General features: G+C 37.0%; 1 protein-coding gene across 1 annotated transcript in view; it reads left to right on the forward strand.

Annotated features, from left to right (window-relative positions):
- The window catches only part of LOC122798803 (zinc finger protein 84-like), a 318,054-nt gene extending 294,213 nt beyond the window's left edge, over positions 1-23,841 (forward strand). The window contains exon 4 of the mRNA XM_044067926.1: positions 21,495-23,841. Coding sequence (XP_043923861.1) covers positions 21,495-23,017 — 1,523 coding nt within the window. The 3' untranslated portion in view covers positions 23,018-23,841. The remainder of the gene's footprint in view (positions 1-21,494) is intronic.
- The last annotated feature ends 4,132 nt before the right edge of the window (positions 23,842-27,973 follow it).

Consider the following 27,973-nt stretch of genomic DNA (forward strand, 5'->3'; position numbering starts at 1 on the left):
CTGCCTGACATACAAGGCCATGTCCAACCCAGAATTGATGGACATGCTCCACCTAAAGAAAACCATATCCCCTTGAGCCACACTCAACAGGGATCTAAACTTCACCACAACAATAAATAGGATGTGCTGGAGGGATAGATTCCTGTCCCAGAGACTTTCCATGCTCTGGAACAAGATTCCAATCTACATTAGACAGAGCTCCTCGCTAACCCTCTTCAAGAGAATCCTTGACGAGTGGATGGGAAACAGAAAGTTTACCCCAGGGATCACTTCAATGGCTCTGCTGGACAGAGGCACAGGGAGCTAATCTAAGGGGGCAGCGAAAGCCAACACATTCTGGCTAGGCTTACAAATGCCTTTGGGCGGATAGCCTAGTACCTACCTATGAACTGTCTTATAGCGACATTCTACTTCTCTTACCTGGTAGACCTGTGGAGGGGATGTTTGTTAACACTACCTGACTGTTTTTACACATATTCCCAGATTCCAAGTTAATATTATGCACATACCTCTCAATCTCTTAATGCACACACTCTGGACAAAGCTTGACAACATGGGGATACAAACAGGGACATATTTTGAATATTGCTCTCATAAACTTGGAGAGTTGCTAGAGTGACACAATTTGTTTTAATATACATTTTCTGAAGGTTTTGAGGTCTAAAAATCAAATGTATGTCATTATTTAGAGACTACAATTCTGAGATCATCCCACTGATTTGCCAGGGGACAGAGGAACAGGCAGAAAATATGAGCCAATTATCTGGAAATTCTGAAAAAATCTGTACAGTTGAGAGGCATGATTATGCATACAGCTTACTACCACTCCCAGGATTCAAACCATGGCTATGTCTGCCAAAATACAATTTTAAGTTTCAGCTGAGTGTGCTATTTAGATATTGCTGTCTAAGTGTCTCTAGGTTGTACAGTCTGATCTTGTACTTACAACTGTCTTATGCAGACATTCCTACACTTTTTTTATGTAGCACAGTGTGGGTAACAGTGGTTAACACAACATTACTATTCAGAGAATGCTACAATAAATGCCATACAATACCAGAGTAAACACAGCCAGTCCAGAATTTAGAGCTTTATTGCCAGGCAGTTAGTTTTATTTAAATATGACCTATAGGGGACTATTACTGTTATGTTGTGTGGTTTATTCAGTACAACCCATACACAGTTTTTATATTGCCAGGTTACTTTCTACTACTTTATATTTATTTGGTATTACTACTACTACAAGCAGGATTGTTACTCACCAGCCTTGCGACACAGCCTTTGCAACCTACTAGCACGGGCTTCCTGATTCACAGCCCGCTCAGCTGCAGCTTTAAGGAAAATATAGAAATATTTAGGTATATCTATCCATCATATACACAGGCTGGACATTAGTAAATATTTATTGGTATGAGTACTTACTGCTGGGTCATCACCCCTCTGCCTTGCTTCTTGGATCCACTTGTCCACGAGCTCCCTCTTTCTCTGCTTCAAGACATCATAGTGGTGCCAGACCTGCTCACCAGTCTGAGAGATACCAGTGGCACTGGTGAGATCACAGGCGAGATTGTCCCAGGCTTCCGCTTTATATTGGGAGCCTTGGTACAGGCCCTGCAGCATTCTTTCATCGTGGTTTTGTACCAGGAGTCCTACCATGACCTTGGACTCCTGTATGCCCCAGCGCTGCACACGGAAGCACATGCCCTCACCAACTCCTGCCATACTGCCTACAGTGGGAAGCTGCAACCAGTTATGAGATGTATTCCCACCAGTGGGGTTTAAATATGGCCAATTTCCCATCCCTAGTCGTGATTGGATGGTTTTGAATATGCTAAGCTAAGCTACGGGCAAACCTGCTTAACTAAGGTTGGCAGTGCTTAAAGGGACAGGTTCAGCACTGCTTACCAATGGGCAAATCCACTTAGCTAGGCTACTCATTGCTTAGCAGTCATATTTACACAATGCTTACACCTGGTAAGCAGAGCTGTGCAATGCTTAGCATTGCTTATTTTTAATTATAGGTTCATAGGTTCATAGATTAGTACTAGGCTAACTGCCCTTGCGAGATATTTTAAGCCTAGCCAATTATCCCCTGTGAGATTCAAACCCTGTACCTTGTGTTTGTAAGGCAAACACCTTAATCATTAGGCCACCCTCCCAACCCCAAAATAAATTCCCACTGTCAGTCTCAAACCCAGGACCTTGGTAACATTAGTCCGTATGACCTACCACTAAGCCATGCCTGCTTTTTTATAGATTTTTTTATAGATTATCTGCTGTATGGGATTTATTCATCATTCAGTGCATATTATTAATGTGTTTACTGTCCCTGACATCCCCACAATGTGCTTTCATTACATTTATTCATGTGTGACTATACTTTATGGGACACTTGTGTTTATATGGGTGTTTCACAACTTTATTAAACTGACACCTCAAATCTGGACCTAATACAGTACTGTGGTTAACAAATATATATTATTTAGTAGCTAATTATAAAAAATAAATGTTTATGTACTGCTTTCACAAGTAAAATGAAAATTGGTTATAGTGGGGATCGAACTTGGAATGGCTGCTTGCAAATCGTATGCTCTAACCACTATACTATTGAAATACTGCTTATGCTGGATGTCTCTTCCTTTTTAACTTCTTGTGCTGTTTAAGATGGACTAAGCGTAGCTAAACAACAGGCACACCGACGCAGCTATGCTTAAATTTTATCACATTTATAAAAAAAAATATCTGTTGTGTTATTTTATTTGTACCCTTCAAAATATCCCTGCTAATGCTGAACCCGTTGTTCTATCAACTTTCTGTTTTGTGGGATGATTGTTCCTTTTGGCTTTGTCCACATTCCTTACGCTAATGGGTTGGGGGGTGTGCAGTATGTGCTTATGCTACATCTGCTATTCTGACAACATTTGTCTTGGTAGATGGGGGGTGTTACGAGCATTCTCGCTCTTTTTAAATTGCTGAAAGGCAATTCTGGAGTGCAGGGAGCATGTATATTGTGAGAGCTCTGCTTTCACACACACACCCTCTGTGCTCATACACGTAACAGTGTCCGTTTTAGAGCACAGCAGTGCGTCTTCATACATATGCATGGCGTGCTGCCGTGCTGAGCAGGAATGGTCCCTGCCATGCAGGAATAACTTATTCCTGCATGGCTGCTTGCTGAATCCCAGGGAATGTTATTTTTATTTTAAATTGATGTTTTATGTGGATTTATTTATTTTATTTTATTTTATTTAACATTTGTTGACCGGGAAAGTCAAGATCATTTGTGTATGTATTAAAATGTATTTGTATTGTTTTCGATGGTTGTGTCACTTTAAATTTATTTTGTCTTGTTACATTTTTGGTGGGGAGTTTGAAAGAGTGATGTTTTTCTTGTGATATTATCCAATGATGTCTACATTAATTGGACAAAACCGTTTATCTGTGTTTAGTAAAGCTGTTTTGCTATTTTCCCCAGTCGCTTTGTTTTTTTTTTGGTTCGGTTTTGTTTGTTCTAGTATATACAGAGCCGGCCAACTTCATGACACCAGTCTTTTCTTGCTGTCAGAGCCTGAAGCAGTGTTTGTGTGTCAGTTGGTCTGCACCAGAGAGAAGTCATCATCTGAAAGCCAAGTACCCCATTGGGGAACTATTTTTTTCTTAGTTTAACTCATGTCAGATAAGTTAAGAATTGTCTCTGTTGTGATAAACAGATTCCACACTGAGACTTCCATTCACTTTGTGTTACCAATTTAGGTCCAGATCACGATTACATAACTGATGTTTCTGTGCCCATTTCAACTCTAGGACTGTTAACCACAGGGCCGAGATCTTGGCTAGGCACCTTATTCTCACATCTAGTTCTTAGCATCAGATGGCATCCACCAGTCATTCCAAGGTTCAGCTCTGTAAGTGCAAGAGGGATAAATAAGAGACTCAAGCTTAGGGCCGGGATGACCATCTTTCTCCATCATCCAGTCTTCCAAGACTTGTGATTGCTGAAGAAGGCAAGGTGCTTTCGCTGTCCCTGTCCACGGCTGAGGTGGTGGAGCAGGCCTCTGTCAAGACCCGTATAGGAGTCTGACATGCCATCGGGTTCCTCAGCTTCTGCACAGGCATTAGCATTTGGTTCATTGGTCGGGTCTGGGGCCTCTCAGTAGGCCTCGGCTTCTGATGACCATGATTTAGCCTGTGACTTTCCTTTGCGGCATCACCCTATACTGATTTTTCATTCTTTCAGAGAGACCGTCTTCAGAGTATAGGATGTCCTTCGGTCCAAGGCCAAAGCTACCCTAAAGAAGGTAACTTCCTCAGGGTCTATGCTCAGGCCTACCAGCTCCACTCAGGGGAATTTAAAAGGATTTGGTCAGTTTAGCTGAGGACTTAATCTCCATGGTGAGATCTAGATAACCCCCCCAGCAAAATGAAAATGGGATCCCACCCCAAGTACTTTCTGAATCCTTTGATTCTGATGAGGATTCTGACCAGGAGGGGTCTATTTTTGATGAGCGACCCTCTCTGACCTCATTTGAGGATTCAGATTCTGAAGGAACTCTGCATCTCCCTCTGAGGACATTACGTTTGGAGAAACTCTTCATGCCATGAGGGAACATTTCTGGAGGTAAGCATAGGATTACCTGCAGTCCAAAAAGAGGATTAGAAATTCCTTGACCTGCCAGAGCCCAAGTTTCTTGCCATTCCTCTTGTTTTGTAGGTTGTGAAGGATGTTTCATTGGATTGTTCTTTGAATCCTGATTCTCTTCCTCCACCAGCCTCTCAAAAAAAAAACAGGTTTTAAAGGGTGCTGGACTTTCATAAACATCTTTTTAAGAACCCTGCCGATCCAGAGGTTGTCATCCCAAGACCCAAAAGGGCTAGAACCAGTTCCTGTAAAAATCCTTTACCAACTGATAAAGAGAGCAGAGCTCTTGATAGGTTTGGCAAAAAAGGTTACACTTCTGCCACCTTAACTATAAGGGCACTTAACTGCCAGTTCCACAGGATTAAATACCTGAAGATCATTTGGATCAGCTGAAGCAAAAAATCACTACCCTTGAGGACAAGTACCTTACCAAGTAATTACTGGACCATTTTCACTCTAGCTCTCAAGTAACTAGGCATTCCTTACATAAATCCATAAAATGATCTAAAATTTTAAGAGTGCCATACCAAATAGTAAAAAGATTAAGTAAATTCATAACATGAAGCTACTGGTACTCAATCCTAGGAGCCTTGCCAAAAAAAAAAAAAAAAACTCTACTCCTTATAGGCATTCCTAACCCTAGACTACTGCCGATGCAGAGGTCGTCAGCCCAGGACCCAAAAGAACTAGAGCCAGTTCCTCTAAAAATCCTTTACCAACTGATAAAGAGAGCAAAGCTCTTGATAGATTTGGCAAAATAGGTTACACCAATGCACTTAATAACTACCATAAATAATGATCTTCCCACTAGAAAAAAATACTAGTAACCCCACATCCTCAACTTCTTCGCCTTATCATTCCAACTCTTTTTCACTTACATCAGTCTCGACTAACTATATTAAATCTCTACTCTCTAAACTCAAGCCCTGCTCCCCCTCAGCTGATAATCTACCTTCTTACTTCCTACAGATTGCTGCTGAACCCCTAGCCTATCCTGTATCCATCCTGATCAAGCGATCTATCTCTGAATCATATGTTCCAGCAATATGGAAAACATTCTATACACTACCTATACATAAAGGAGGTAATTCATCTGATATATCTAACTTCAGACCAATTGCTATACTGTCTCCCCTCTCCAAGATTCTTGAGAAATGCATTCACAAGCAGATAATGCAGTACCTTCTCCAACAGAACCTAATAACACACACACAACACGGATTTTGCCCTAAACACAGTAATAAAACTGCACTAATATCCTTCATCAATACTGTATCACTGGCCCGTGACAATAAACTAGTTTCATGTCTGTGTCTCGAGTTGTCCAAAGCCTTTGACACCGTCTCCCATCCCCTCCTCCCAGACAAACTCTCTCACTTAAGATTCTTTCCTCCCACCATATCCTGGTTTTCTAGCTTCCTCTCAAACCGCCAGCAAGCCGATAAATGGCACTCTGCTCTATCCCTCCCCCAATCGTCCCAATGGGTGCCCCCAAGGATCCATACTTGGGCCACTCCTCTCTAATATTTTCACCAACCTACTTTACACTTCTTGTCCCAACTCTACCCTTGTTCAATATGCAGATGACTCAACAGTCATCACCATTGCTGACAATCCATCTGACCTCCACTCTACTACCCAGGTATCATTCAACACCATAGAGACATGGCTTTGTGATAACAAATTAATTCTCAACCCTAAGAAAACTAAGCTCCTACTCTTCCTTCCAAAAAAAAACTCATCCATTTCAAAACTACATTTTCCATCCTATCAAGCAATAACACTATCATTACTGCTGAAACTAGCACTAAACTGCTAGGAGTCATAATAAACATCAGCTTAAATTTGATCTCCAAGTCACTATCTCTATCAAAAAGACTCACCAGAAACTTGGACTCCTTTATCGCAACAAAAGACGTCTAACCAATACAGCCAGAATAACTCTCGCCCATGCATTTCTTCTTCCCCACCCTTCTCTATAGCTGTCAAATATTGACAAATCTTAATACCACACTCATAACAAAACTCGAAACTACCTATAATAAGGTTGCTAGATTTGCTGCAAACCAAACCTTAAAGTCACACCGTTGCTGATCCCTTAAACAATTGGACCGGCTCAAATTCCCTCATTTGCTGCTACTACATCAACTGCAAATTATCCATTCCATCCTCTGTGTGCCATCTTTCTGCCTAGCCTTCTATCTATTATATCTAAATATTCCCCAACCAGGACACTACGCAGCTCAGACCAGGACTTCCTACAAATATATAAACCCAAAACCAAAACAGGGTGTTTACTCTATAACTATAACCCTGCTGCAACTTGGAACCAACTACCCCAGAAATCAGGTCACTTGTCCAAATCAAGCATTTCAAACTAGCCACTCGGAGATACCTAACAAATAAATGGTCCTGCCACTGTAGTCATCCCCCCTAAAACTACCCAACCTTAGCTTCTCTTCCTCCTCCTCCCTCCATTCTCCTCCACTGTCTAGCTTAATAATCATCTACCCCTCTGTATCTATGCTTAACCACTTCATCCCCTTCCTACTCCTCCTGTACCTAAACTGTAAACAACCACTTGGGAATTATGAACACTGCATTCCTTTCATGACATTGTACCTAAGTTTTTCCAGTATGATTTCTGTCATTGTACCCAACTGCTTTCTGTATGATTTATTGTAAATGTTTTTTTTTGTGGTATGATTTCTGGCATTGTACCCAACTGTCTTTCTGTAAGAATTAATGTAATTGTTATCTCTCTATTTGTTTAGCTACAAATGAAAATGTCTTACTGTTTGTAAGTTAAATATAAATACTCACTGCGGAGCTTTTCTCCTTGGGTCTCCACTAAAAATGAGCTAAACGCTCAGCTGGACTAACTCTGTTAAATGTAAAATAAATAATAAATAGACTGTATCAATATATGCATTGCCACAGACACCTAGTTCAAGTTAAATGTAAAATAAATAATAAATAGACTGTATCAATATATGCATTGCCACAGACACCTAGTTCAAGAAAACTGAAAGTGTCCTATTGGTACAAGATTTTAAAGCTTGCCACATATTCAAACCCTCCATACTATGGGAAGGTACTAGAAGCTGCAGGGTCTCTAATATTGGGAAAACAAAATTTCTCCTACAGACTCATTAAGAAGGATAATGACCTGGCAACTCGTCCATATCAAACCCACCATTAATAAAACCCCAAATCACACTGCAGCTAACTGTAGGATCCCCAATATGCTCCCCTTGTCTCATACCTCCTACCTGACTAGTGTGGAAATCCTAAGAATTCAGCCAAATGCCTTTACCTTAGAGAACTTCAACTACCCCCATCAACCAGGAAACTTCTACTTCCTTAAACAGGTATGCCCAGAGACTTGTAGTTGTCATAAAAATAAACTCACTGAACCAATTAGCCTACAATCCTACTAAGGGAGACAAAGTAGTGGACTTAGTTCTCATCAATATGGGAAAGCTACATTCCTCTGCATTCCTCATCAGTTATAACATCCTTCCTAGTCAAATCTGACCATAAAGCAGTCATATTTACCATAATACTTAAAAGGAAGCATCCGACAATAACTCAGTATTCAGAGATTATGCTAAAGCCAGAGAAAACAACAAAAATAGCAACTGAATTACACCAAGCAAAAACAGGACCAGTAAAATCCAATATTTTTATTCGATACACTCTAGCGCCTCGGCCACAGTAAGCCTTCAAGGAGTAACACAAAACACACCTCATACATTTTTTATAATCCCATCAATCAACATATCAATAAAACAATTTATCAATCAACCAATAAAATGCTGTTATTCACTTTACATCACACTTCTCCAGCAGCAATCTGTATTAAGACCTTTAGGTAACAAAGTACCATATTTCAAAATAAAAACAGTTTCTTTTTTTAAAAGCAATTTCACAACAACATTTATATCAGATTCATCAGCAGCCACTTGTTGCAAAATAGTAGCTTGTAATGTATAATACTGTCCATCATGATGTTCACAAAAATGTTTAGCTAAAGGGCTCTCTACTTTATAATTTCTAATGTCTCTCATATGTTCTAGTAACCTCACTTTGAACATCCTTTTAGTTTGACCAATATAATACTTGTTGCATCCACATTTTATTGCATAAATTACCCTGTTTGTCCTACAATTAAATATTCCATCAGGGACAAAACTTTTATCATTTATATTAGTAAATGCTCTATAAATATATTGGCAATAGTTACAGCTTCTACATGGAAATGTGCCTAATTCAGAGATTGACCGTGATAACTGAACTTCTGGTCTACTAAATTTTGTATGCACTATCATATCTCTAATGCTCCTACCTCTTTTATACGAAAACATTAATTTTTTAGACAATAATTGATTTAACCCACTATAATTTTGTAAAAATTGCCAAAAATATAAAATACTTTTTTTAATATTATAACTACACACATTGTACGTTGATACTAAGAACACCTTACTATCAGAATCTGCCATTCTATTCTTCACAAAATAACCATTACTCATACTTTTATAGTTTATTCGTTCACTATTTTGCTCATTATATCTAATTCCAATTCTCCGTTTCACATCAGCATCAAGCAGTTTAGTATCATAATTTCTTCTGACAAACATATCTATTGTACTATGTATTTCCTTCAAAAATATTTCATTATCATTACACAAACGGGAAATTCTAAGAAACTCTCCATATGGTAAAGCTTGAATTGTCTGTCTAGGATGATAGCTAGTTGCTTTAACAAAATCATGTGGTGTACCAAATTTTCTATGCACACTAGTGACCACTGGTTTACCATTCACCCCTTGTAGTTGAATATCCAAGAAGTTAACCGTATTACCATATGATACTCCATCAAAGGAAATATTGAACCTATTTTGCTGAATACTAGTTACAAAACTGTGTATTTCATCCAAACCATCTTCACACAAAAAAATCAAATCATCAATATACCTATAGTACAGTTTAACATATTTTTTTACAAATGAATTACTATAGATGCATTCTTTTTCAACTCACCCCATAAAGATATTAGCATACATAGGTGCAAACGGGGCACCCATAGCTGTACCTTGTAACTGATGAAAAATCATATTGTCAAAATAAAAATAATTATTCTCCAAACAAAATTGAACCAAGTCAAGTATATAATGTGTAAATGGTTGGTCACCCATGCTAGCAAACAATGCCTCTAACCCATATTTGTGTTGAATACTCGTATATAATCTCTTTACATCTAATGTTAACCAATACATATTCCTTTTCCATTTTATGTTATTAATTTTACTTAAAAAATCAAAGGAATCTCTTATATATGAGGGAAGACTAACTACTACTTTCAATAATACCCCATGCAATATTACTCCAAGGTTATGTAAGAAATAGTGTCTAGCTGACACTATAGGTCTACCAGGTGGTTTCCTAAAATTTTTATGAATTTTGGGTAGACAATAAAAAAATGCTGGACCAGTACCAGATAGTGTCAGCTTTTTTTGAACATCACATTCAGTCCAGTAACCCAAAAGTAAACCTTTATGAATTAAAGACAAATATTGTTCTTTAGCTTGTGTGACCACCTTCTCATCAACAATGGAATACACAGACTTATCCATCAACAATTGCAAACACATGTTTAAATAATCAGTGTAATACATAATAACTATTTTACTCCCTTTGTCAGATGGCTTAATAACCAAATCATTTTGTTTGGAAAATTGCACTAATTCCAACCATTCAAGTTTGGTAAGATTATATTCAACTTGTCTTTTATCAAAATTCTTAATCAAACATTCAATGTCAAAATCAACCATCGCATGAAATTTTTTTATACCATCATGTTGGAAAGGGGGTATAAAATTACTTTCAATATTTACACCTGAAGAATCTATCGGGTAATACGCATTCAAGTCACTAGCACAAGAGACAAAAGATTCTGATGATTCATTAATAGAATCCTCTAAATTTATATTGTTATAGCTGTCGTTATTATTGTGACCAATATCATGACAGCTGAAAAAATACCATAAGTGTAACTTCCTGATAAATTTAAATAACTCTATTTTACACATATACAATTTTGGCAAAACAGTGGGCACAAATTTCAGACCACAATTTAGAATAGAAATAATACTGTCAGAAATATAGCACCCAGATAAATTTACAACCATATTAGTTAATGACTGTTTTTCAATACCATTTAGTACTCTCTCCCTTGTCGCAACGCCCCTCCTCTCTGGTAATCTTGTTCTCCGAATCCCCTTTTGCGCTGTTGATTATAGTCGCCTTCTGCATGAAAGTGTTCAGGAAAAAAGCGCTGGTTACCAGGCGAGGGTAAGTCAGGAAACTCAACCGAATCCATGGCATGAAACTGTCTATCTGTGTTTAAATTCGGCGTGTCAGCGCTATAGTGGCTGACTCTCCTCGTTCTGTCTCTGTTAGTCGCGTTGGAATTACGCACAATAGAACGTGAGCGTTGATTGGCTTTAAACAGATAGACACTTCCTTTTTCAAAATCACGTAAGTCTCTTTCTATTTTATGCATTTTTTGTTCAATAATTTTCTTTTCTAAGATATTCACCTTGTCTTGAATATCTCTAAAACAAGATTTGAATCTGACTTTATCCAACACAGTCGCTAAGTTATTACAAGCCACACTGATGTCTTTCTTCAAATTTAATAGTTTGAAATTATCTCTTTCGATTAAAATTTTTAGCCATTCTCTAGAGCACTGATGGGCAGCACATTCCCATTTATTTCTAAAAGTTTTGTCAGTAGGACATGAACCATTAAACGCTCCATGGATTTCCCAACGGAGGTAAAAACAATTATTTCCAAGCTACTTAATCTTTTGAATAAAGAAACAGCAGTTTTTTATAACTGCCATAGTTTACAGAGATACTTGGATCTGGACAATTAACCCTTTAATGGTTCATGTCCTACTGACAAAACTTTTAGAAATAAATGGGAATGTGCTGCCCATCAGTGCTGTAGAGAATGGCTAAAAATTTTAATCGAAAGAGATAATTTCAAACTATTAAATTTGAAGAAAGACATCAGTGTGGCTTGTAATAACTTAGCGACTGTGTTGGATAGAGTCAGATTCGAATCTTGTTTTAGAGATATTCAAGATAAGGTGAATATTTTAAAAAAGAAAATTATTGAACAAAAGATGTGTAAAATAGAAAGAGACTTACGTGATTTTGAAAAAGGAAGTGTCTACCTGTTTAAAGCCAATCAACACTCATGTTCTATTGTGCGTAATTTCAACGCAACTAACAGAGACAGAACGAGGAGAGTCAGCCACTATAGCGCTGACACGCCAAATTTAAATACAGATAGACAGTTTCATGCCATGGATCCGGTTGAGTTTCCTGATTTACCCTCGCCTGGTAACCAGCGCTTTTTTCCTGAACACTTTCGTGCAGAAAGCGACTATAATCAACAGCGTAAAAGAGGATTCGGAGAACAAGATTACCAGAGAGGAGAGGCGTTTCGACAAGGTAGAGAGTACAAATGGACTAAATGGTATTGAAAGACAGTCATTAACTAATATGGTTGTAAATTTATCTGGGTGCTATATTTCTGACAGTATTATTTCTATTATAAATTGTGGTCTGAAATTTGTGCCCACTGTTTTGCCAAAATTGTATATGTGTAAAATAGAGTTATTTAAATTTATCAGGAAGTTACACTTATGGTATTTCTTCAACTGTCATGATATTAGTCATAATAATAACGACAGCTATAACAATATAAATTTAGAGGATTCTATTAATGAATCATCAGAATCTTTTGTTTCTTGTGCCAGTGACTTGAATGCGTATTATCTGATAGATTCTTCAGGTGTAAATATTGAAAGTAATTTTATACCCCCTTTTCAACATGATGGTATAAAAAAATTTCATGCGATGGTTGATTTTGACATTGAATGTTTGATCAAGAATTTTGATAAAAGACAAGTTGAATATAATCTCACCAATCTTGAATGGTTCGAATTAATGCAATTTTCCAAACAAAATGATTTGGTTATTAAGCCATCGGATAAAGGGAGTAAAATAGTTATTATGTACTACACTGATTATTTAAACATGTGCTTGCAATTGTTGATGGATAAGTCTGTGTATTCCATTGTTGATGAGAAGGTGGTCACACAAGCTAAAGAACAATATTTGTCTTTAATTCATAAAGGTTTACGTTTGGGTTACTGGACGGAATGTGATGTTCAAAAAAAGCTGACATTATCTGGTACTGGTCCAGCATTTTTTTATTGTCTACCCAAAATTCATAAAAATTTTAGGAAACCATGTGGTAGACCTATAGTGTCAGCTAGACACTATTTTTTACATAACCTTGGAGTAATATTGCATGGGGTATTATTGAAAGAAGTAGTTAGTCTTCCCTCATATATAAGAGATTCCTTTGATTTTTTAAGTAAAATTAATAATATAATATGGAAAAGGAATATGTATTGGTTAACATTAGATGTAAAGAGTTTATATACGAGTATTCAACACAAATACGGGTTAGAGGCATTGTTTGCTAGCATGGGTGACCAACCATTCACACATTTTATACTTGACTTGGTTCAATTTTGTTTGGAGAATAATTATTTTTATTTTGTTAATGTGATTTTTCATCAGTTACAAGGTACAGCTATGGGAGCCCCGTTTGCACCTATGTATGCTAATATCTTTACGGAGTTAGTTGAAAAAGAATGCATCTATAATAATTTATTTGTAAAAAAATATGTTAAACTGTACTATAGGTACATTGATGATTTGATTTTTTTGTGTGAAGATGGTTTGGATGAAATGCACAGTTTTGTAACTAGTATTCAGCAAAATAGGTTCAATATTTCCTTTGATGGAGTATCATATGGTAATACGGTTAACTTCTTGGATATTCAACTACAAGGGGTTAATGGTAAACCAGTGGTCACTAGTGTACATAGAAAATTTGGTACACCACATGATTTTGTTAAAGCAACTAGCTATCATCCTAGACAGACAATTCAAGCTTTACCATATGGAGAGTTTCTTAGAATTTCCCGTTTGTGTAATGATAATGAAATATTTTTGAAGGAAATACATAGTACAATAGATATGTTTGTCAGAAGAAATTATGATACTAAACTGCTTGATGCTGATGTGAAACGGAGAATTGGAATTAGATATAATGAGCAAAATAGTGAACGAATAAACTATAAAAGTATGAGTAATGGTTATTTTGGGAAGAATAGAATGGCAGATTCTGATAGTAAGGTGTTCTTAGTATCAACGTACAATGTGTGTAGTTATAATATTAAAAAAAGTATTTTATATTTTTGGCAGTTTTTACAAAATTATAGTGAGTTGAATCAATTATTGTCTAAAAAATTAGTGTTCTCGTACAAAAGAGGTAGGAGCATTAGAGATATGATAGTGCATACAAAATTCAGTAGACCAGAAGTTAAATTATCACGGTCAATTTCTGAATTAGGCACATTTCCATGTAGAAGCTGTAACTGTTGTAAATATATTTATAGAGCATTTACTAATATAAATGATAAAAGTTTTGTCCCTGATGGAATATTTAATTGTAGGACAAACAGGGTAATTTATGCAATAAAATGTGGATGCAACAAATATTATATTGGTCAAACTAAAAGGATGTTCAAAGTGAGGTTACTAGAACATATGAGAGACATCAGAAATTATAAAGTAGAGAGCCCTTTAGCCAAACATTTTTGTGAACATCATGATGGACAGTATTATACATTACAAGCTACTATTTTGCAACAAGTGGCTGCTTATGAATCTGATATAAATATTGTTGTGAAATTGCTTTTAAAAAAAGAAACTGTTTTTATTTTGAAATATGGTACTTTGTTACCTAAAGGTCTTAATACAGATTGCTGTTGGAGAAGTGTGATGTAAACTGAATATCAGCATTTTATTGGTTGATTGATAAATTGTTTTATTGATATGTTGATTGATGGGATTATAAAAATGTATGAGGTGTGTTTTGTGTTACTCCTTGAAGGCTTACTGTGGCCGAGGCGCTAGAGTGTATCGAATAAAAATATTGGATTTTACTGGTCCTGTTGTTGCTTGGTATTATGCTAAAGCCAGTTTACAAAACTAAATGACAGTCTAGCAAAACTCAACATTTCCTTCCATCCTGATTGTCCCTCTACAAATGTGAAATCCTTCCACTGACAAATTCTATGTACATGGAAACAGCTAAGCAGAAGCATTGTCCACCTCCAAAATAAATACAAAGCCAGATTTAAAAATAAAGTTCTATGGTGGAACGCACATATAAACAAGCTCTACAATAAAAGTAAAATCGTATTGCTTGTAAAAATAAATATAACCCTCCAAATACCAAAATTGCTCTTAAAAGGAACTCTTATTCTTGATCAAATTTACCAAAGCAAAATAAGAGGTAAAAATAGCCACCCAGGTAAAAAAAATCACAAAATCTTCTTTTAACTATGTTATAAACTTCAGAAATAATGCTCAAACTATACAGAGCTAATAATAAAGGATATCATGTACTCTAATCCTGACAAAGCAAATCTACTAGCGTATAAATTTAACTTAACCTTTACCACCCACACTCTGACATCACGTAGCAGAATTCACACACTCCACCACCAAACCTCACACTACCCAAGGCCAAGAACACCACTTGTATGGAACCTGATAACACAAGAATGCCTACTGGTCAGCCTGAATCAGAACTGATCAAGCCCCTACAGAGGCCCTTCAATTATCGATGCCCAATCAAGGTTTGTACAAGATGAGCAGAGGACTGTGTGATAGTGTGAGGTATTGCCAGCTATGCCAGGAGAAGTAGGGTGGTGGATGTGTAACATATGCCAGCACAGCTAGCCAGAACTTTGTAAAGAATTGTATGTCATTTGAATATCAAACTAATTTGTACAGATGCTTGTGTTGAAAATGTATTTGTAAAGTTGCTTGGGTTAAAAATTTGTCAACAATGTGTTCTGCTAGAGAGAAGAAGAAATGTACGTGTTATTGCAATTGTTGAATGTATATATTCTAAAAAAAGGGTACTAGAGGAGAAGGGGTTAATTACAGTGCAGCTGCAGCTAACTTTGAAAAATATTCTGAAATCAAATTACCTGGCTTAAGCCATGAAGATTGTGTCATACAGTTCTCAATGCAGCAAGAGACAAAAAGTCTGTACTAGGAAGCTTTCTGTGTCTTTGGGATGAACTTATTACTACTCTGGAAGGGTAGAAGTTTAAAATTGGTTTATGACTTACAGAAGCTGCAACAGATCTGAGCAAAACTTTGTGTGTGTGTTTTATTGACATATATGTGCTAAATCCTGGATGTTTCTAGCAATGAGGGTAGCATGGGAACCAGAAGTCAGGTGATCAGTTGTATGTGATGTAATCCTGTAATCCATCACTAAAATATTTTTTTAATACTAGCTGAGACTGAAGTCTCATTGCAGTCTGTTTTTGTAACCTGACAAGGAAGGACCCCTCACCTACCTCATCTTGCCTTGCTCTATTAAGTGAACCAGGGAGTAAAACTTCTTTAGGTCAGTCAGGAAAATGTAGTGAGATTAGTACTGTTTTTCCTGTATATCTGTGACTCTATTTATCTGTGTTATTTTAATATTTCCTGTGATTGAAACTCTGGTGTTTTCTGTAAAGATATAATTAGTATTTTCATGTTCTTTTCTTATTTATTATTAGATATACTTAAACTTTTCATTGTGGCTGGTCCCTTAGATAATGTATTAACCTTTGAGATTACTCATATCTGTTTGATGACTCTGTGTCCACTACTGAAAGCCTTACTGCTTTGGGCAAAACACTACCATTTCTATTAATATTACTTTCAATCAGTATAACTGGGTACCCTTGCAAGAGCCTTAGAGTAGCTGGCTTTGGAGTGTCTGCTGGCTGTGTAACTACTTTATAGTCTGGGCAGAAGGGGGCATAGTTAGTAAATCTGGGTCAGTCTTCCATGTGTGTGGGTGTGTGTGTGTGAGTGTGAAAAATGTGATACAAATGGAGTTGACTGCTGACTTGGTATAGTAAAACTGATATAGTAAAGGGTTAATATTCTTTATACTGTATTTTCCCATATTCTTCTGTGTAAGTATGGGAATGAGGTCACTTTATGAATTGTTTTTTTCACATTCCTTCTTGTTTATGCACAAGCTCCATGACCCTGAGACCTGGCAGGTAACTTGTTTTTCAGATTCCTTTAGGTTTTCGGTTAACTACAGGAACTAGCAGGCAGACTTGGAGCATTCCTGGCCATCCGGTCAATGCTTATGTTTTGTTTCAATGTACAGATGTGTACCTTGACTATAAGTGAGTTGACTGCTGACTTGGTATACTAAAACTAATATAGTAAAGGGTTAATATTCTTCATGCTGTATTTTCTCCTATTCATCTATGTAACTATGGGAATGAGGTCATTTTATGACTTTGTTTTTTTCACATTCCTTCTTGTTCTATGTAGCTATGGGAATGAGGTCACTTTATGACTTTGTTTTTTCGCATGCCTGACCCAGGCAACTACAGACCTAGAAGCCTGACCAGTCTCATCTGTAATGTTATGGAAAGAATCATTATGAAATAAATAAGGAGAGAGGCAGCCTACAAACTCTTTACTCAAACCAATTCACATTTGTCAATAGCAGATCTTGCCTACTTAATCCAGTCAACATCTTTGTGACACAGGGAACTACTGCCAGCCCAGCTAGCTGGAGTTTTGTAAATAATTCCATGTCATTTGTGAATATTAACATGATTTATATAGAAGTGTAACAGAAGGAGATACTGCCAGCCCAGCTGTCTGGGATTTTTAGTGGTTATGTGTCATTTTTAAATGCCACCATGCTTCATGTAAGATGCTTGTGCTACAACTGTGTTAGAACTGTATCCTTTGTACTGAGCTAAAATGTAACCACAGCATGCCCTGCTGGCTTAGAACAGAAATGTATATAAACTATTCTAATTGTGTAAATGTATATGTTTTAACAGTGGAAACTAGAATCTAGAGGGATAACTTGAAAAACTTCAGGAAAATAGTTGAAATTAAATTGAATTGTTTTATAATTGTGCAATAAAAGTTATTTTTCAGTTTTAGTCAACAGGAGACATGATGTCTACACTAGGGGGCTCTCTGTGTTATTGTGCAAGCGTTTTATTGTTTTATGTCCTCTAGCAGTTGCAAATATATGAAGGCTATGCATTTTCACAAAGAGATGTTAAATGCGGGTAGTTTCTCACTATGGGATTTAGCTTCGGAACTAAAGTCAATTGACAAAAAGTGATGTCATCCAGACTAACCCAGCAGTAATATTTGCTATTAAGAACTCTCTGAGAGGGAGAGAGAAACAGGGCATTTTGTATTTTGTCGTTGACCTGGAAACATCCACTGTCATCACATCTTCACTTGCCTTGCTGTAAGTTTGTTTCTAGGACGTAGTAACTCTTTTAGATTCAGATACAAATATAATAAAGTATAACTTAGATGTTTTCTTTATTTATTTGAGACTGTCATGCAATGTTGTTTTAAATATTTCCTGTGATTTTGAACTCTGATGTAACTGATTACTTATTTAGTATTGTCTTGTTCTTTTATTATTAAACACATTTAAATCTTTCAATTGTGGCTGGTCTGTTTAGAGATATTTAAGCTCTTAGAGTACTTGCATATCTATTTGGTGACACTGTACAGGCCACTCCTAAATAGCCTTGCTCTTAGTCAGACTACCATCTGTATTAATAGTAACATTACACAGTAGGATTGGACACCCTTTGTTAAGGGCCTTAAAGTAGCTGATAAAGAGTGGCTGTTGGTAGCTGGTACTACCTTATAGTTTGGGCAGAAGGGAGCCAGCCTTTCCCAGGAGTGTGTGCGTATGTGTGCACTCATGTGAGGGAGCTTGTGTGTGTGTGTGTGTGTGTGTGTGTGTGTGTGTACATATATATATATATGTATATATATATATATATATATATAAATTAAATCTCAGAGTATGTGTGTCGGCTACTTGGGCAGGGACAAAGCACTGGTTGGACAGAGAGGGTACTGGAGGTCTTGGTTTGGCCACTCAGCTGAGGTCTCAACCCCATAGCTGTGCCAGTGGGGAGTCTTACAGGGGATCTGGAGAAAGAGGAAGAAAGCAGCCCCGGAATGACTGTGATCTCTGTGTGCCCTTAAGGTAACTTGCACTGTTGCCAGTGGTGAGGATTGAGGCTGCTTAATTACTGGGCCAGTGCTGGGGCATCACAATCCTCATAAAGGTTCCTGAAGCACTGAATGATGAAAAATCTGTACACACCACATATCTAAATCTTGCAAATTAATTCAACACCATCCCCCACTGAGGTGTAATTAATAAACTCATCCATCTTAATGTAAATCCCTATAGAACATGTTGGATGGCAAACTGTCTCACAAATACAGTTCAGGAAATTAGGGTGAATGAATCCAAGTCCTTCAAAAGACCTGTCACTAATGGTGTACCGCAGGGTTTGGTCCTTGGGCTACTCCTCTTTGCATATATTTCTCGGAGGTCATACCCAATGGTTCATAGGTTCATAGGCATTTGCTAGACTAATGACCACAGTGGCCTTTTTAACCCTAGCAATGCATCCCTAATCTCTGACAAATTTTGATACTCTTGGTAGGTGTAAGCATGGATCTGAGAGATGAACCATTTACAAGCAGGGACCTGGGAGATTAAACATTTACAGGTGGCCTGTGTCTATAAGAAACATAGGCACCAAACCAGGGATGAATTTCTGGTTTCCCGTCCAGTTGTCCAAGTTGCACTTGAGTTGGGTTAGGGAGGAATTTTGTTTCACATGGATGGGGAAGCCTGTTCCATAGATGGGATAGACTCTAGGATACATACCTATCTCTCCAGCAGGTCCTGTGTATTTCACAGGCAAGGTTTAAGTATGTAGAATGGGTAATTCTGGTGCTGTTTGTTTTGTGACATATGCAAGAGATCCAGCAGAGTGGGGTCTGACAGTGCCCTGTATTTCAGGCATAAATCTCCCCTCAAAAGCCTGTAGGAGACAGAATACAGGGATAGGGCCTTGAAGCAGTCTGCATAGGATATTTTACTTATGCCCTGTATTCTTTTATTGAGGAACCTCTGTGGACATTCCAGTTGTTGGATATGCCTGGTTAGGTACATACCAAAGGGGGCACTGTACTCAATGATAGGTCTGATGAATACCAAATACAGTGGAACAATGACTTCCTTGGACTTAGATGCCATACCTTTGTTTATAAGTTGTGCAACATAGAATGATTTCCTCACCACTGCAGACACGTGATGGTCAAAGGCTAGACTACTATCTATGTGTGTGCCTAAGTCCCTGGCTACAGGGTCAACTCTAAGGGGTGTGTTGTCAATATGGTAGTTACCAGGGATGGATGACTTCCCAAAGGATACTGTTTTATGCATTTCTGGCATTTAGTTTGTCCATGGCTCTGATATCAATTGTTTGTCTGTGCAAGCCCCTCCTGGGGAACATTGGTGTCAATGTAAGATTCCGTGATAGCTCCTAATTTGCAATCATCTGCAAATTTAGTCAGCCAGAGACCACCAACATTGGCCTTGACGTCTATGAAGTAAATGCCAAAAAGGAGCAGTCCAAGGACTATGCCCTGAAAGACTCCACTTGTGATTGGCCTCTTTGTAGAGGCGGACTCCCCAGTTATAACTTCCTGGTTCTTGTCTGTGAGCCAGTTGGCTATTCATTGGGTTACATATGGGTTTGTACCTAGCCTTGAGTTTGTCAACAATGCCTTGGCCAGGTAAAGGTAGGGAGTGTGAACAATTTTGCCCTCATCCATTGCTTTGGTGACCTTCTCAAAGAAGTTCACCGGGATGAGTAGGCATGAAATGCCCTCGACGAAACCAAACTGGGTTAGGCCCAGTGTCTGGAGGTTTACTGTATCTCTATTGATCATCTCCATGATACTTCTTTCCATGGCTTTACATATAAGACTAGTGAGACTTCTGGGTCTGTAGTTTCCAGGGTCTGTAGATGGCCCAGTTTTGTGCAGAGGGATGACTGTTGCTGTTCTCCATTCATGAGGCACGAAGCATGCTTGGAGGCTACAGTTAAATTGTAATTCCAGAGGCTCTGATAGGTCATGTTTCATGCTATTTAGAAGGCATGCTGGGATATTGTCTGAGCCCATTGATGCAGTGGTCTTTGTCTTAGAGAGAACATTAAGGACCTGTTCCCTAGTGATAGTAGGGAGAGTTATATTTGATGATATTTCCTGAGGGAACGTTGATGGGGAGAGTTATTTAATGCCTCCTGGTTTCAAATATGTCACATGGAGTGAGAGATTATTTTGCCATGAGAATATTTTATTGCTAGTTTATGAAAAGGTTTTAAATGTTTAAAGCCATCATGTTAGAAAACAGTGGAAGTAAACAGTATTACTTTTGAAATTTAAGCTAGTACTGTTTTCTCTAACTGTAAGAAAATAAGAACGTGTGTATTTTGTAGGGAATACTGGAATGATCAGTACTTCAAACATATTATTGGTAAAACTTACACAAAATAAAATAAACACCAGGCCAGTTAGCATTATTTAAATATAGTTAGAAGGAACTATCAGAATGAGATGATGGTGCATTTTATTTTCGAATTTGCTGACATGAAATTCTTTGCAACAGTATCTATTTATTTTTTATTGTAATGAGATATTTAAAAAAAAGTTTAGTGACAACAAAATTACATACAGTATTCATTGTAAGCACTAGATAAGAAAACAAATCTGTATTGGTTGCATTCTGACACACTTTTCTTTTTAAGTCAACAGGACTAGAGGTCATACTATGACCCCAAGATTAAACTCATCACATCGGCAGCAGCATGATGCAGAACATGGCAGAACTTATGTGGATAACATGTCAGTTACAACAGAAGACCCACTGCAGACTGAAACAAGCCGTGTGAACTTTGTGGAATGTAATCAGGGGGTTATTAAGAAAAGTGAATTAGAGCTGCATGTAAAAACTCAAGTAGAAGAAAGGGGTTGCACCTTGCTTAATCAGAGCAACAGTTTAACATTACTAAATAACTTCACTGATAAATTATGTCATATTGGGAAAAAACACAATACCGTAGCAACACAGAAGAAAGTATTCAGCAGGGAGAAGCCGTTTAAATGTGACACATGTGGCAAGGGTTTTACAGCTAGAAAAAATTTAGCAATACATAAGATTATTCACTCAGGGCAGAAACCTTATAAATGCACAACCTGTAACAAGAGTTTTAGACACAAAAGCACTATGTTATGTCACCAGAGCATCCACACTTGGCGGAAACCCTATCAGTGCACCACCTGTGACAAGAGTTTTACACAGAAAAGTGCTATGATAAACCATCAGTATAGGCACACTGGGCAGAAGCCATATAAATGCACCATGTGTGACAAGAGTTTTATAATGAAAAATACAATGCTATGTCATCAGAGGATTCACACGGGGCAGAAACCCTATAAATGTGCCATGTGTGACAAGAGTTTTAGACAGAAAAGTAACATGGAACGCCATCAGTGGATTCACACAGAGAATAAACCATACAAATGCACTGTGTGTGAAAAGAGTTTTAGATGTAAAATCACTGTGGTTTACCATGAGAGGGTCCACAGTGGGCAGAAGCCATATAAATGTCCCACATGTGACAAGAGGTTTATAGTGAAAAGTGCTTTGGCAAAACATCAGTATATCCACAGTGAGCAGAGGCCTTATAAATGTCCAAAGTGTGACAAGAGCTTTAGAAGGAAGATTCACATGATAAATCACCAGACTACACACACAGGGCAGAAACCCTATAAATGCCCCATGTGTGACAAGAGTTTTACACAGAAGTGCTCAATGGTAAAACATCAGTATTCCCACACTGGGGAGAAACCTTATAAATGCCCCATATGTGTCAAAAGTTTTTCACAGAAAATTGCTTTGGTAAACCACCAGTATATCCACAGTGGGCAGAAACCCTATAAGTGCACTTATTGTGACAAGACATACACACAGAGAAGTGCTATGGCAAAACATCAATATGTCCACACCGGGGAGAAACCCTATAAATGCACCATGTGTGATAAGAGTTTTACAAGGAAAAGTGCTATGATAAACCATGAATATATTCACAATGGAGAGAAACCACATAAATGCACCATGTGTGAAAAGAGTTTTTCATGGAAAAGTGCTATGTTAAACCATCAATATATCCACACTGGGCAAAAACCATATAAGTGCACCATGTGTAACAAGAGTTTTACACGGAAAAATTCTATGGTAAAGCATCAGTATATCCACACAATGCAATAAAAAGAGTTGGATAAGCTTGAAAGAAAAAGAAGAAAACTAATTTATGACCATCAGATGATGTACAAGAAACAGTGTTTGTCATGAGTGTACATGCTTCAGTCTGAAGAAGGTATGGGCCTCCCTGAAATTGACTTGACACATAGGTCAGCAATTGTGAAGCTACATACGTATTTACTGAAATCATCAGATTCAAAGAGTGAAAGTTCTACATCATGGTGAAAACCAAGCCTAAGATGACAACTTTTGTCAGGTTTGCAGGTGCCTTTAGGATGGAAGCTGGCAAGGAAATCAAACCAAAGATGAGGCAGCAAAAAAGTAGGGATGAAAAAAGAATACAGAGCCTATGGTTAAAAAAATGGAAATCCCACAATTCTCATGGAAAGTACAAAAAACTGGAATAACTGCAATCCAATCAGCAGTTGACATGCAGTTGGCTCAGTTGAGGTGAATTTAAACCAAAAGATGAAAAGTCAGTGTCAGTAGCTCAAGGTAGTGGACTATTGTGTGATTGTTCACAAATTCTATATTAAAATAGGCAATGCAGACACATGTTGGTCTTACAGTATGAACTAGAAACAGTTGCAGATTAAGACACGTTTATGGTAGTCAGAAAGACCCAGTGTGACAAGGTTCTAATACAAGAGCCTGTGTAAACATTACATCATACAAGGTAGCCGAAAGAGACTAAAAATATGAACCACGGTTACCGAAGTGAAGAAATAATGATCATGTGGGATCGTCTAATACTAACCGCTGAGAAAAGGAAGGACACAGGTACTGTAGGTGAACAGGAAAAAAACAATTTCTTGTGTTAAAAAAGCTCATGTCAGCAAAATAAAATCATTCATTTAAAACTTATGTTTAAAACTTTAATTTTAGAAAAAAACAAAATGCAAAACTGTATTCTAACATAAAGAACAGAAATACTGAATGAAAAGCATAAATGTAGGAAAACATAGTTATAAATATAAGCTTGGAGTGTAAAAGAAGAAAAAAAAGAACATAATAATAATAAATATAAAATGAGTACAAATATAACAACAGACTACTGCTCACAACACCAAGAGGTGACAGTGTCTGAAGCAAAAATGTCAGTAACTATGGACAGGGTGTCAAACACCTAAAAGTACAAATATGTACAGTAAACTATGTTCTAAGACCTTAGAGGATCTGTGTTCTAAAAATGTTGAAAAATTTAAAAACACATTTTTAGTACTAGACTATAAAAATGTGCAAAGGAACTCAAGACAAAAAACAGGAATAAACTACAACAGTTGCTACCTTTTGCTAACATTAAATAAAATACTGTATGTGTCACCTCAATAGACTTCTCAACTTCAAAATACAAGTCAAAGATGTGACCTCTAAAAAGTATCATGGAAAGTATGATTATGAAACCCACTAGAACAGAGGGCACATACAAATGTGAGGCATGTAATTATTGTAAATTCATTTCTATAGGGTCTAGTTTCACAATGAATCAACACATGTTTAAAGCCAGAGGCCGGTACAGTTGTAGTTCTAAATCAGTGGTTTACCTGGCTCCCTGTCAGTCATGTCCGGCTTTTTATATCGGCAAAACTGACACGAAATTAAAAGAAAGGATTTACAAACACACATACCATATAAGGAAGAAGAGTCGTACCAATGCCCTAGCGAGACACTGTAATGTGAATCCTACCCATGCTTTTTTGTTTAAAGTGATAGATCAGGTAGTGGTTGATGAAAAAGGTGGACCACATCAGTTACTGTTAGAGAAACGTGAACTTGTTTGGCAGCTTAGGCTGAATTCCTACACCACCCCCCCCCTGGTTTAAACGAGGTCACATCTTTGACTTGTATTTTGAAGTTGAGGTGACACATACAGTATTTTATTTAATGTTAGCAAAAGTTAGCAACTGTTGTAGTTTATTCCTGTTTTTTTGTCTTGAGTTCCTTTGCACATTTTTATAGTCTAGTACTAAAAATTTGTTTTTAAATTAGAACACAGATCTTCTAAGGTCTTAGAACACAGTTTACTGTATGTATTTGTACTTTTAGGTATTTGACACCCTGTCCATAGTTACTGACATTTTTGCTTCAGACACTGTCACCTCTTGGTGTTGTGAGCAGTAGTCTGTTGTTATATTTGTACTCATTTTATACTTATTATGTTCTTTTCTTCTTTTATACTCCAAGCATATATTTAAAATTATGTTTTCCTACATTTATGCTTTTCATTCAGTATTTTTGTTCTTTATGTTAGAGTACAGTTTTGCATTTTGTTTTTTCTAAAATGAAAGTTTTAAACAGAAGTTTTAAATGAATTATTTTGTTTTTCTGACATGAGCTTTTTTAACACAAGAAAAAGTTTTTTGATGCAGAGCACTTTTAATTATTTAACTTAGTATTTAATTAGTTAATTGAATGGTGGCTGAATCCAATTACTGTGCTTTGTTTTGGCGCCTTTTTCCTTTTAAAATTGTGTACGAAGTTTTTTTCTTTTGTCTGATGAAGTCTTCCAAAGGTGGGAGATGAAAAGCGCTTCACATTAAACTTTTTTGGAGTTATTCTAGCCAAATCAGAGCCTGTGTTGTTTTTTCGTTTTGGAGAATTTCAAAAAAGTTGTTGTACTCTCTAGGTATGAAACAAAGGCAAATAGATCATCTGCTGTACCTGCCCATAACATAAACACGTCGTAACCAACATTAATAAACTCTGATATTCCTACAGTACTGTTCAGCTCCCAAGACAAGACATCTCCTCACATCTACTCATCACTAGGTTGGCATACAAATTACCACAGCAGGTGCCCATTGCCACCCCTCAGTGCTGCAAGTAAATATCTTCATAACAGAAAAAAAGAGATTTATATTGAACCAAGGAGTATCTTTTACTGAAAAAGCCACAATGGAGAGGTGTGAAAAGCACTGGAATCTTAGTATGGCATGGCTAGATTTAAAAAATAAAACATTTAACAGTATCACACAGTCTTGGATTATAGAATATTAACAGATGTGTAAGATTTACCACCGTTAATTTGTTGCATTTACTGCAGACATATAGCAAACCACTAGACATTTGGTCCATTAAAAAGGGCAAATTTCTGCTATGTGTTATCATACAGAAGGGAGTTTTCAAGATCATTCTTTATTAGTTTTTGTTGTTTTGCACTGTACTTTATCCATTAAGCTGAGAGTAGCTCAATTTCAACAAAACAAACTTGTCAAATTAACTGTCTGTGATGTAAAGCTGTATAGCTCATCTGACAGATAACAGAAAGTGTGGTTGTATCATTAGCTAAATCCTTTATAGACCTGGGGAAGAATATGATATGAAAAAATTGAATGATAGTGCTATAGAAATATATTGGAATATATGAAGAGGTGGTGATATGGCATGAACCAATAAGAACAAAGTTTACTAAGAAATATTTTTGAAGACTGAAACTAATACTGAAAGTTGCTTTGACATCTAGGAAAAAATATCAAGCTCTAAATTATCTTGCCCTCTCTGTTATAACTAATAGCTTTGTGATCAGTAACTCCTTAAAGGGTTGGAGCAGTTTGGTAGAAAGGCAAGAAAACTGTTTCATACCTTTCAAATGATACATAGAAATGCTTGAAGGGGTTGTGTATCCCTTAGTGTTAAGGAGACACAAACCTCCGTGAAATTTACTATATAAGTCAGCAGCTGTTAGACTGCACTCATTTGCTGATATCAGATCCAAATGTAATGAAGGTTGTAAAGACTGAAGGAAACATCTCTAAGGTGACATCACTGCTGAGGTTATCTCAAACATTTGGGGGGAAGGAGGTATGACAATTGGGCAAAAACAGAAAATGCTAAAAAACAAAATGAAGGATGCACCAATTCTGGCCAGAAGACAAGAAAAGAATATAGAAAGACCTATAATTATAGAGAAAAGTATGAAGATGTGCTGAAGCAACCATAGCTTGATCAAGATGTGATGCACAAATGGCTAAGGTAATGTGAATTTAAACCAAAACATCAGAGGTCAATGGCAGATCAAGATACAGGACCTAACATGAGATGGTTCACAAAGTCTGCCGATAATGTAAGGGATGTAAGCAACTGAAAAACCCAACAGTACAGAACCAGAACTGCACATCTCTTGCAGGTGGTAGGCCAAAGACACAGATTGTTATGCTGGACACTGTAGCAACATTACAACATACAGATAGGTAAGAGAACCAGTGATCTCAGCCACAAAGAATTATGGAAGATGAAAAAGTAATTGTTACATAGGATCAGCCATTACCCACTAGTTAAGGAAGTCAGGAAGAAAGACAAGTATTGCAGCTGAAGAGAGAGAAAAAATCAGCATCAGTTATTGAAATAGCTATACCCAATGACTTTAAGTATTTAAAGAAACCAAGTTATAAAATATCATGACATGCAGGCAGAACCTAGAGCATTATGAAATAAGGACATCTGGGTAGTTCCAGTTGTAACAGGAGTAACTGAGCTGAAAGACTTTTCCAGTGTATATACTTATAATACCAGTACCCCAGTATGGGTAATCCAATATGAACTACAAAAGGAAGCAGTTTTAGGTACATTTAGAAAGCTTACATGAATGCTTGTATTGGACATCAGTATCTGTAGACTGAAGCAAAATTAATTTAATGTACTGCAGTTATGTCTTGACTTATGAATGGGGTGCATACATTTTAACTTCAGAAAGACAATGCGTTCACACATCTGACCTATTTTTTATAGATGATTTAAAACTGTATACCTCATTTAATTAATAATTGAAATACAACTGCAGGTTTTTTAAATGTTTTCCAGTGATACATGAATGCTATATCAACTTGACAAACTTGCAATAGCAACATTTATAGCAGGTAAATGTAACCATAAAGAAAACTTCACCCAGAGAGTGGAATGAGCTATGAAAGAACTGAAACAAGATGAAATGCATAAATATTTTGGAAACTTTTAAGGGTTAGC

This window comes from Protopterus annectens, chromosome 3.part1 (assembly GCF_019279795.1).
Source record: "Protopterus annectens isolate FY-2018-M chromosome 3.part1, PAN1.0, whole genome shotgun sequence".
NCBI classification, from domain to species: Eukaryota; Metazoa; Chordata; order Ceratodontiformes; family Protopteridae; genus Protopterus; species Protopterus annectens.